General features: G+C 32.0%; 1 protein-coding gene across 3 annotated transcripts; it reads left to right on the forward strand.

Annotated features, from left to right (window-relative positions):
* Positions 1-7168: 7168 nt before the first annotated feature.
* Positions 7169-12895, forward strand: LOC21389805. 3 transcript variants are annotated; one of them, XM_024163130.1, is made up of 17 exons: positions 7169-7544; positions 7896-7953; positions 8398-8493; positions 8623-8730; positions 9001-9030; positions 9127-9237; positions 9435-9518; positions 9592-9710; positions 9947-10048; positions 10162-10278; positions 10373-10438; positions 10818-10884; positions 11076-11129; positions 11968-12063; positions 12297-12323; positions 12480-12512; positions 12665-12895. In XM_024163130.1, exons 3-17 carry the CDS (start codon positions 8434-8436, stop codon positions 12803-12805), a joined length of 1215 nt encoding a protein of 404 aa, XP_024018898.1. In that variant the 5' UTR covers positions 7169-7544; positions 7896-7953; positions 8398-8433; the 3' UTR covers positions 12806-12895. The 3 variants fall into 3 exon arrangements, with proteins under 3 accessions (XP_024018898.1, XP_010092612.2, XP_024018899.1); XM_010094310.2 differs by lacking the exon at positions 7896-7953; XM_024163131.1 differs by lacking the exon at positions 7896-7953 and having other exon boundaries at positions 7169-7529.
* Positions 12896-12962: the final 67 nt, after the last annotated feature.

Genomic DNA, 12962 nt, shown 5'->3' on the forward strand with positions numbered 1-12962 from the left:
GTGAACGAGGCCTAAATCTTGAATCAGAATCATCCAAATTAAATACTAGAGTGAATCAAATTAAAAATATTTTTTACTTTTTGTAAACAAACACTGATTTAAACCCGAAATATGATTTTGGGTTCATCATTCTTATACCAAACTGTAACGTCTATCACTTTGCTAGTAGTATGGAGTTTTATGAGGAAATGAATACCAATTTTTGTTTGAAAATAGATCTCTCACAATGGCACTATTGGACCATCTCGCCCGAGTTCCCAACGACTCTGCACGGATTCCTACGTTTCATAGGTTGAACACAACCAAACACAGTTCAGCTCAACCTACGCCCATAATTGACTCGTGTGTTTCAAAACTAACATTTATAATTATATGTTTTTCTTCAAACATCCATTTTAATTTATACGCAGTCTCGTTCACTTTGCGGATTTGAGTTTTCAATTTGAATTAAGATGTGATTATTGAGAATTTTTCACTGTAATTAAAAAAAATTAAATGTGACATTTTTTAAAAATTTTTTACTATAAAAATTTAAAATTAAAAACTCGAATCAATTGAGTGAACGAGACATACGTGTCTCATCTACCCTTTGGACTTTGGAGCAGATCTATTACATTAGACACAAAAAAACAGAATAGGAGGAGAAAAAAAAAAAAAAAGGTTTGAAACCACTCCAAACCTTCCCCATGTACCTACCTCACCTATACGGCTACACCTAGCAAAACCTTTTTCTTATTTTATTATTATTATTTTTTTAATATGAATCCTAGCAAAGCTAGTCAAACACTTTATAAATTTTATTTGACTCTTTCACCGGTAAGGTCTTTTTGGTGGTAGTGCTAGCATCTAATTTTTAGATCATGCCAAAATTAAATTAGAATATAAATGAATATACAAAAATGATAATTTCATATAAAGATATAACTGTGAAAACATAACTATATCAATAATTTATTTCTTTGATGTTTATAAAAAAACTTCCATTATATGAAAAATGCTTAAAAATACTACAGATGTTAAATATCATCATTACTAATATGTAGATTTTATTTGTGAGTCTTACACTGTAAGACTCATTTTTTATTAATTTATGGTGCTGAGTACCACTTATGTTCTATAAAAATGCTCTGATTTTATTTATGTTGGAGCTTAAGTTGTCCATTAATGTTCCAATTGATTTAAACAATACAATTATTGAAATATGTCTAGTGTTTGGCGCAACAACCGCACCAAAATTTGGTTGCCAAATATTTTATTTATTATCTGCATCGGAACACGATTGGTATAGTGCTTGGCGCTTTCCACATTGTTAAGCCACCTGTCTTCCTATACTCTATACTATAGTGATATGGGAGAGGGTTTTTCTTAATACTTAATTATATTAAATAATAATTTCCAACTGAGAATCAAGTTTTCTCGAACGTGTCTATATCTCATCTGCTATGATTTTGCTTAATTTTTTTCCCTATGTTGCACAGGTTTTTAAGTACATGTCTACCTTTTTAAGGGAGTTTTTTAATAGGTTTTAAGGAAAAATATATATATTGAAAAGTTTTTATTTTCAACTATTACAGTTGTATCAAAACCTGTGTATTATATATATTTTTTATTTTAATGTGATTTTAATTAAATTTAATGGTTAGAAACTAATTTTATTAATAAAAAAATCATATAAGAAAAATGCCCTATTTTAATGGTTTCATGAAGTTAAAACCTCCATATATTGCATACAAGTTTTTAATAGATTACAATTAATCTCACAAATGTCCTTGAGGTTTATCTTTAATTCCATTTTAGTTTTTAACTTTTAAAACGTCTCACAATTGACCCATTACTCTGTTTTAGTTTTGATCATTTTGTTAGCTTGGTGTTAAATATTTAACAAAATTTGTGAAAACTAAGGACCAAAATTAAAAACATATAAAATTTAAGGACTAAAACAACACAAAAAATAAAAGTAAATTTTCATACGTAATCTCAAAATTTTTAGTTGTTTCCAGTTTTGATTCTTAATATACACAGATTCTATCAAATTTTAACGCTTAGTTAACATAATAACAAAAATTAAAACAAAATAAAACTTCAACGACTAACTATGGAACGTCTAAAAAGTCAGAGATTAAAACGAAATTGAGGGTAAAACTCAGAAACTATTTGTAGAATTAAGGCCCCGTTCATTTCACCGATTCGAGTATTGTTACAGTAAAAAGCTCTAAGAAATAGTCACATATAACTTTTTTACTACAATAAAAAGCTTTTACATAAAGTTACATCTCAACTCAAATTAAAAACTCGAATCAGCAAACGAAACGAGCCCTAAACATTACTAAATTATACATAGTTTGCGTAAGCGCAACTCTTTTTGAGATGTGTAATTTGAAACTATATTGAATTATCCTCGACTTAGATAACGTACTTTCACTAGTAACCATAATAGTGGCTATGATCAAAACATCCCCCTAATTGACAAAAATGTGCCACTTGGCTAAATTGAGCTAATGACTTTAGTTAATTGTGCACTACATTAACATTAATAGATAATAGTCATGACTTCAATTATCTTGTGTGCACGTGAAATGGGGTAGTGTATATGCATATGCATATTCATGATCCCTCTTGAAGCCATTAACGCCAAGGTCAAATGAAAAACGTGATGACGATCAATCTGTAAATTGACAGCACTTGCCAATTGTGGTAGTTTGTTTATTATTTTTTCAAAGTCATCAAAGTTCTTGAGGTTGCCATGAGTGTCATTCGTAGAGCAGTGGTGTAATTTTCTCGATCACATGCCCTCAAAAGAGTGTTTTTCCAACCGCCCTCCATTCTTTTCATTTGTTTTTTTTTCATTTTTTATGGTTCCTCTCCATTGACTGAGATGTGATAAGAAGTAAAAAAAAAAAAAAAAAAAAATCTACAATTATCAAACCTTACCATTAAAAACTATAAGTAAAAGGAGAATTTTGTGGTAAGATGTCACGAAAAAAGGGACACGTTTATATAAACTCATTTCTTCATATTTTATTTTTTAAGGAGAGTTTTGGTGTGACGAATGATGAAAATGTCACATATTTCTAAACATTCATCTTCTTAAGGTTTCGTTAAACTATTTTTCTTTATTTTTTTATGTTAATATGATTTTAATTTGATACGATGATTTGGGAGTGTGTCTCATTGTTGAAGTACTTTTTCTCACTCTATCATATACACTCAAATCATAATCAACGGAAACTCCATGCACACGTTTGATTTTTTGTGTACATTTTTTGGTGTTTTTATTTGTAGAATTATAACACTATTTTTCTTGAGCATTTGATGAACCGGTTGCCTGTTAGTGCTGTGTTTTTTTAGTTGGAGATCGTGTGGATAAGTACTCGTATTGTCTTTTCATGTTTTAAAAAATATATATTTTTAAAAAAAATGCATGCAGTGATAGTGAAATTATCTATTCCACACTGTCAAAATTTATATTTTCACCCAAGTGCCCAAGATTTAACGTTTATGAATTTAAAATTATGATTTAAAATTATTTTTGATTTACGTGTATTTTTTATGAGAAAAAAATATTATAACGAACTACGAATCATGATTTAAATTATGACACGAATATACCAACTAAACGCACATTAACTTGTTAGCTCGCTCTCTTGTCTTATTGCGCTTTAGCAGCTTAGACTTCGGGCCTATCATTTACTAACACTGAGCACCACAATTAATAAAAAGTATATCACATCTATAAGATTATACTACGGGACTCGCACTATTATTTTGTGGTGTTTAACACATCTATGTTCAATGACTTTTTTTTAGTGGCCTATGGTGTGATAAAATAATATCAGTATTTTAAATTTAAATTCTTGATGCTCTAGTTTATTCTAATAAGTTGGGAATTTTTTTTTAATAAAAAAATGTTTTTTTAATAAAAAAATATTTTTAATTATTATCCTAGTATTGAATTAGAGATTTTTTTTAATGCTAAAATCAGTACCGTCTAACAATAGAGAAATAATATATTTCGATTCTCTAAGTGCTAGTAATGCTATGCTAATGCAAATAGGCAATACGTCAAGATCAGCAGCCAACAAAATAGGGGTCAATAAATGGTGACAGAATCATGGTCATTGACTCTCTCATTAATTAGCTGTTAAGTTAAGGTTAGCAACCTTTTGAGAAAAGAAGAAGAAGAAGAAGAAGACCAATTCGTTGCAAAACAGGGGAAAAAAAAAAAAGGATTATAGCATTTTGTTGTCTCATATTTTAAGGAATCATCACATTAGTATTTTTATACCATATTATTTTTAAAAATATTTTTTATCCTCCAAGCGAGTTTTCTAGATCTAAACGTCCATTTTACCCTTTAATTAATTATTCTCAAATTAATTACATAAAAACATTAAAGAAAAAAAATATTGAAGAAAGTTCTCCAAAAAAAACTTTAAAAACTCAGAAAGGCGCACTTAGGTGATGTAGTTATTTCTCTAATTTTTTAATTTAATTTTGAAGGCGGAGAATTTGAATTCTACAGCTCAAGATGTGGCTAAGTGTTGAGAATTTGAACATACACGATGTAGTTATTTTTATCTTTTTTAAACACTTTGATTAATTAATTAATAGCGTAAAAAATTGATATTTTGCAGCCTAAAAAAGGGATAATAGTACAAAAATGATATTTAAAAGAAAGAAAGTTTTTTAATATTCTCTAAACTGTAAGGTACCAATGTGATGCTCCGTGAAAATATAAAGTATCAAAATAATAAAACTAAAAAGAAGCACCAAATACCCTTGTAGGGATTCATTGTTACGAACTTATTAAATTAAAAAAAAAAAAAAGCAAAAATCTGCTTTCATGTACCGTGATTTGTTATCAGCATATCTTGGTTCTTGACTGTCCCTTATATGATAAAATTTAGCGTTGAATAATTCAGATTATAACTTTTCGCACAAAATGTTTGATGCTGATTTTTCTCCATCGAATAAGAAAGTAGCCCAATAAAAAATAAAAATGTTACTATAATCCATTACGTGTATTCCAATATTATAAGTTAACCTAGTAGGAAAGCACGTCATCAAGATAATTACATTTATTAATTTTTGGTTTGGTTTGTTTTTGTTTTAATTTTTCTTTTCCCTATAGTTTAGTACTTAATTTGGGCCGCTTGAATATTGAATCTTGTTCATAATACTCTTGACTTTTTCCTTCCTCTTTCTTTCCCTGATAAGACATTTTATTTACTTATTTATTATTATATTATTATTATTTTTTGGCTAAAGGAGAAACCTACAGCTTGATTTGATAAAAGGTGACTTTGCCATAATTGGTCCACCTTTTTCGTTTTTTCTGCAAATATTTCTACTTATTTTCCCCTAAAAAAAGATTTTTACTATTCTTATCCCCTAAATAGAAAGGTAATGAATTTTATATTTGATTAGCAAAAGAAAAAAAAAGGAAAAAAACAAAAAAAAATCATATCTAATTAGTAGTTACCAAATTTTTGTTAATTTCCATTTTCACAAAAAAAAAAAAAAGACTTTACTCTTTTTTACTTTTATGCATTCTTTCTGACATGTTCGAAGATCTTTGAATAATCTCGTATAAACAATATTTTGTTAGAAAGTATCCACCCAGTTAAACACAAATCTTAGGACGGTGTGTATGATTGACAGTTTCACACCACTTTTTTGCCCAAAAATATAAAAAAAAGGAAAAAAGTATAAAGAAAATATAAATTAATCAGAAAATACCTCCCCCAACCCCAAGCACACGCGGGAAAAATGTCAGAGATCCGCCAGATAACGGAATCCTCGTCATACTAAAATTAAAATAAGGGTAATTGACACATATGTCCTTACGTTATTTAATATGTGACAATTTAATCCTTATTTTTTTAATTTTGATAAAATAATCCTCAACCTCTTAAAATGTTAGCAATTTAAACTTTCTGTTAAATTCTGTTAAGTTTTTAACAGAACCCATCACAAGTTCTTCTATGAAAGGGTATTTTAATAAAATACTAATAATTTATCATCTAAAATAATAAAAAAAAAAAACTAGTTAAAAAAAAAAAAAAACAAAGAACAAACAAGGAGGATCTAATAATAGAACTAATAATAAAAACCTCCAAACCTAGATCAATGAAACAAACATACCTGTTAAACTCAAAAATATTCGGTGGCTCTCGATCAACTATTTTTGTTCTTCTGCAAAGGTATACGAAAAGATGTGAAACTGAATTTAAAAGAGCTGGTACATTCAGACAATTTCTCCTCCTTGTTAGATTCCTGCCTTTATTGTAGGTTTCCAAATTTTCATATCATCAAAACACCCACGAACAAAACTTTAGTTATATTTTAATCCAAACCTTCGGATCAAACAAGAAAGAAGAACTCCTAATTCTCTCTCAGAGCAAAAATTAAATTTTTTTTTAAAAAGAACCCATTTTTCTCTCTTTTAACCCCTGGGTTATCTCTTATAACATTTTAGAACTTCGAGTCATCCATCTTCTTACCTCAGATCTACGAAGATCTGAGTTTGCAACAGCGAGCGACTATTCTTGGCTTCGCCAGAGAACGTGATCCGGCAACCTGGAGTTTTTTTTTTTTTTCTTTTTCTGGTGAGGTACAAGGACACTTTTGTCTTTTCATTGAGAAAGAAATGCGCGTGATGATCACATGCAAAATTCTGTGAGAATTTTGACAGATTATAACGGAAAAGTTTAAAGTCTGTTTAGTTCACTGATTTAAATTTTTTATTTAATTTGAGATATGATTTTATATGAGAATTTTTACTGTAATAAAAAGTTAAATATATTTATTTTTAAGAGTTTTTTATGATAATAAAATTTAAATTTAAATTTAAATATAAAACTTTAAATTACTAATATTTTAAGAGTTTAAAACTCTTTTATTAAAATTAAAAAAATAAAAATTAAATTATCACCTGCTAAACAGTTTAATACTATACGTGTCAATTACCTTTAAAATAAAATATTAAAAATTTATTTGAGTATGTATTGAAATTTTATGATTACGGTTTCTAAACATTAAAGAATAATAATTGTCGCAGGTCATTATTTTTTGTTTCCGTTTTACTAAAGTAATTGGTTTTATTTTATTATTTAAAAATTATTTTTTTTTAGCAAACCATTACTGTTTCTGACTTTGATCTGTGCTCGTGACCGGTGTTTACCGAGTATCGTCGGCGCGCCCAATAAAAGCCCAATCACAACACCACCACCTCCACCACCAAACAGCAACAACAACAGGAGTCTTCTTTCTCTCTCTGTCTGTCTCATTACTTTCTCTTTCTCTCTCCTCTGTCTCCCTTAAAAAAAGGCGCTTCCTGTTCGTTCGTCTGTCGACTCTCTCTTTCTCCTCTCTCTAGCTCTACCCGTCATCACTTTTCTCTCTCCTCCCCTTATCTCCTTCTCTCTCTTCGAAGGTTTTGTTGATTTCACCGCCGAAAAGCTCTTGACGCCATTGAAACTCTTTCGCCTTCTTCTTTGCTCTGCTATAGCTTGATCGGAGATTCCCAGGTCTTACCACAAAAGGTTCACGGCTTGTGTTTTTTTTTTTTTGTTATGTTTTTTTCATAGTCTTGATCGGTTCAAAGTTAAAAAACTTTGGGAACATGTTTCTTTTTCTCGTTTTGGTCTGAATGAGAATGTGTGAACAGATTCACTAGTTTTGGCTTTAAGATCTAATCTTATGGCTGGATTATTTTTTATACTAATGCATAAAGAAAGCTTTTTTTTTTTTTTTTGGTTTTTCAGCTTCTGATTTCTTCTCTTTTTATTATTTTTAAATATTTTAAGGTGTCACATGGTTTAGCTTTAAAATGTAAGAGAAAATCTGTGTCGTCATTTTCCCATTGTTACTTACATTTCTGGGTGGATCTGCAGTCCTTTGGTCGCTTGTACACTTCTCTCACTCTCATGCAAACCCAATCTCTCTTGAAAGGTGTTCTTTTTCTCTTTGGGATATACATCTTTGCACTCATAAGATGGGCCTGTTTAGTACTCTTATCCTGTTAATGTTGTAGAGTTTTGAAGCTTTGGAACTTCTTGTGTTTGGTGTTTTGATGCTTCTACATGATGTTTGGATAGAATTTTATTGTGATTGAGCAAAATAAGCCAATGGCGTCTCGTTTTACGGTTGGAAAGCCATGTCATCAGTCTATATACATGCATATGTATATATCTATATATATGTGTGTGTGTGTGTGTGTGTGTGTGTGTGTTGAACTGCAAGTGAGAAGACTATTGCCCAATGCTGAAAACAGACTTATATGCAACTTAATCTATGGGGTTGTTAGGGATTCCATTTGCTTTGGGTTATTGCTTATATTGGTTAATTTATTTATTTTTTGTTTATTAATTTATTCATTATGAGCTTTTTGTGCAGCTTGTTATGAGAACAAAGTAGAAGCCCTGCTTGTCTATGAAGTTACTAAAATCATGGAGATGGATTTTGAAGAAAAAGAATGTTTTGTTTGATGTGGTATGATCCAAGATCATTTACATTTCACTGCAATGAGACTGAATGGATTTTAGAAATCTGCTTCTTTCGTCTTGTATTCTGCAGTTATTATTTTGTGTTATATTCAATCATTAGGAAGTGATGTTACAGGGAAAATGCGGATTCAAGATGAAGCAGCTGCCGTTCATGGGAATTGTGTGTACAGTAATGCTTTTCATTGTTTATAGAACCACTAATTATCAACATAGACAGACGGAGGTATGATATATTGACCCCAATATTCCATTGGAACATGTGTTTTCTCAATTAAGTGTCAAACACTATGCCATGAAACCCTGGTCATGACCTTCTAGTGATTAATTTGAAATTTGCACTAGTTCCCGGAACAACATTACCGAATTTGATTGGTCCAATTTTATAGCTCTATGATGGTCCTGAAAAACTTGAAATGAAACAAAAAAAAAAATCATTTTATTATTTTTGTTTCCTGGTGATTGGCCTGCTGATTTCTTTTCCTTCTCTCCTCAGATGGAAACAAAAATTCATCCCTTTGGCACAGTAAGTTTATGTATACCTTGTTCAGATTTGATTCTTTCCTTTTGTTTTGTTTGCACTATGAAGAAATATCTCAGTTGTTCTAATGGTTGCGCATAGGAATTTCTTCTGGCTTCAAGAGAGTTGAATGGTTTACCTCGTGGTATAATACACACCAAGTCAGATTTAGAGTTAAGACCTCTGTGGTCGACAAGTAGTTCACGGTCAAAGGTGAGATTGGGATTCTCTTGTGCTCTTACATCAGTTTGCTGGCTCCTTTTTGTATTGTCTCTTAATTTTCTAGTTGTGGGTTGACTTATGATTGCTAATTGCTAGATTTCAATAGAATCTTTTTATTATCGGTTTTTTGGGGTTGTGATGGGATTTTTACTTTTTGTGATGCGGCATTTGTGACCATCAAATGGCAGGTCAACGTCTATAGCCACCGTAACTTGCTGGCCATCCCAGTTGGCATTGAGCAAAAGGATAATGTTGACGCTATTGTGCAAAAGGTAATACATTTTTACTCCCTTAACCTTCAATTGCTATCGTATGGTGGTTTTTGCCTAATTTCATTAATTTCAGTTTCTTCCAGAGAATTTTACAATTATTCTATTTCATTATGATGGCAATGTGGATGGGTGGTGGGATCTTGATTGGAGTAATGAGGCCATACATATAGTTGCACAAAACCAAACAAAGTGGTAAGTTGCTTGTTATACGTGGGGATTTTTCCGTTCCTCGTCTATAATGTTGTTCATAATGAGAAATTGCATTGTCATTCTTCAATGGAATATGTGATCTAAATCTTCTTTGGAGTAAACTGGTAGGACCAAAATTTTTGCAAGACAAATAGGAAATGTGTTTGGTCATTCCATACATATCCACATCCTGCACGGCAGTTTCTATTATTGCTGTTAATTAATTTTGGTTCTTTCAGGTGGTTTGCAAAACGATTTTTACATCCTGATGTTGTCTCTATTTACGATTATGTATTCCTCTGGGATGAGGATTTGGGGGTTAAGAACTTTAACCCAGGAAGGTACTATTACTGGATTGTGGAAAATTCTTTGCTGGAAATATTTGTTTTATTCTTTTTAACAGGTGTTTATTCTCTCCCTAGATGATAATGTAATCAGAATTTTGTTTTCTTAGATACCTTAAAATTGTAAAAACGGAAGGACTGGAGATATCTCAGCCAGCGTTAGATCCTAATTCAACAGATATACACCATCGAATTACCATTCGTGCTAGAACAAAAAGGTTTCACAGGTGAATAGGCTAGTTTACAACGAACTGCCATTTATTTTTGTGTATAATAACATAAGACCATTTAACCCTTATAAATACCTTTTACTTTTAACAGAAGGGTTTATGACCTTAGAGGCAGTACTAAGTGTTCGGATGCAAGTGAGGGGCCACCATGCACCGGGTAAGTTATTTGCAGCTACACCTAACATAGAAATTTCTTTATGTGTTCTATTTTTCAATGGCCTTTTTTAAGATATCAAAAGTCTTTTTCCTACTGCAACAGTTTAGTAGCTGTAAGTTCACTGTTTCCTGTAGATCAGGGTTCAAAACGTGGTGTGCCATAGAAGGATAAATAAAAAACAAAAGAGTTTGTGTTTTAAGTAATTTTAGGAGCCTGAGAACAGCATTTGTTTCTTGTTCCTCTCCTTAATAACCTGTGCGAAGTAATGAAAAGTAATCAAGAGAGTATCTAAGTCCTGAAGTTTATATTAATATTTGAGAGTATCATTATTTCGGATGGGAGTTTGGTGGACTTAGTAGTCTATTTACTGGCTTTATAGATTTGTGGAAGGTATGGCCCCAGTATTTTCAAGAGCTGCTTGGCGCTGCACTTGGCATCTTATACAGGTAATTTATATCTAAGGCATCCCATGATACGCAAGCTTTTGCCAACATTATTGAGGAACTCATCGAGTAAATGTGACTTTTGCATACTGGCTTTGTTGCTAGAACTCATATGAACGTGCAAAGTACAATTTACCTTGTGTCCTTGCGTTGTCTTTATAAATTCATTTAGTGGCTCCTTTTTTCTTTCTCAGAACGACCTTGTTCACGGATGGGGAATGGACATGAAACTTGGCTATTGTGCACAGGTAAGATCTAGTTTCCTAGTTCTTGTGCAAGGTTGAGGAGCTTTTCGGGATTTCTTAACTGCACTAAAGAACTGTTTCATGAGATTTGAACCACTGCAGGCTACTGCTGTCATCTTGTTCATTTTTGTATAATTCTATTTTCTTTCTTCAGTGGTGATATATCCAGTCAATAAATATTTAGTTTATCTCAAGTTATTTTGCAGCTTGGAGAAGCTTGTTTTGATGAATTATTGGCTTTCATTAATGAGCTTATTAAGCTAATGTTCCTGGGTTTTCCGAATCCAGGTGATAGGAGTAAAATCTGCTTGTGTTTGGGCATTTTGCAACGTCTATTCAGATACCGATGAATTTGTTTTTCTTCTCCTAAAAGAAAATATGAATAGTAAGAGGCAATAGGCTGAAACTCAAAGTAAAGTAAATGTAGTCAGAGATGGTTTTAGCGGTTAGAATTAGGAAACTCCTTGTTGCATAAAGAACAAAGAGGAGAATGATAGACATATTTGAATTGAACTAGCAGCATGATTTATCCCTCCTGTCAGCGGCTGAAAATACCATTCTCGTGCCAAATATTGCAATTTACTCGAAAAAGTTGATTTTTTTTCCCTTCTCCCCTTTTTTCCCCTTGCAACAAAAGAAGCTTTAGATAGAAGCCTGTTAGTGATCGTCTTGCTTAATAAACTGCTCACACGAAGTTTCATAGCTGTGACTGCTTGGAGCTTCATAGCTATGACTGCTTCCTTTGCCTCCGTCTCGTTTTTTCATTTGTTTTGGGTCTGTTTAAAATACTTTCTTCAATAACAAATTGGCTAGAACCAAAACTAAATATGGCTTTATACAGGGTGATCGGACGAAGAAGGTAGGTGTCATTGATAGTGAGTACATTGTTCACAAGGGCATACAAAGTTTAGGAGGCGCGAGCTCGTCTGCAAGAAAGGTGAGTTGCTTTCCCTCTCACCATGCGGAACAAAGTAATAGACCTCTAGCTCGTGACTGTTGAGATTGCATGGCAGATTGCATAAATGACTTGTTAAACCAATGCCTCCCACAAGAATGAGATGTTATCATATATGATGGATGATAATCTTTTATTTATTTATTTATCTAATTTTTACAACTTCCATTCTTTTTGCCCCTTTACTAAAATCCATTCCGCTCCCTTTTTCGCAGGCCTCGAATTCCGAGGAGTTAACTAAGGTAAACAAACCACGGTGGAGATAATAGACCACTCATTTCATTTATCAAAAAGAGAAAAAAAGCCTGCCCTTTTCTTGTCTAAAAATATTTTTCCACAATAGTCATTGACTCATTCTAACAATACCATTTTGTTATTTTTCCTTGATGTTTACTCAGAGACATGGTGCTGCAGCTGACGTGCGAACGGAGGTGAGACCCGCAAATCTTCGTCCTCTACTAGATTAGAAATCTTCTTCCTTTACATTTTATTCTAGGCTCCAAAATGGCGGCTTCTAGAAAAAGTGAAAACCATATCTTCGGAAAACCGACCAACTCATTAGCATTGGATTCGTACTTTACAGATTAGGAGGCAATCAACGTGGGAGCTTCAAGTCTTCAAGGAGCGCTGGAATCGTGCAGTGGAAGAGGACAAGAACTGGGTAGATCCATTTCCGTTTAAAAGTATAAGAAGAGTCGGAAAACGAAAACACCATCACCAGTAAAGCTTATATCTTCGATCCGCTTACTTCCATATCATTCCCAGCAAGCTCCTCTAGTCTCCACTCCCAGTTTCCCCCTCACCATTTGTTGAATCACCCTTCATTATTTCATTTATTTCAATATTCATAAATTTTGCTCTTATAATATATATATATATAT

Source organism: Morus notabilis, unplaced genomic scaffold (genome assembly GCF_000414095.1).
Source record: "Morus notabilis unplaced genomic scaffold, ASM41409v2 Scaffold2307, whole genome shotgun sequence".
NCBI lineage: Eukaryota > Viridiplantae > Streptophyta > Magnoliopsida > Rosales > Moraceae > Morus > Morus notabilis.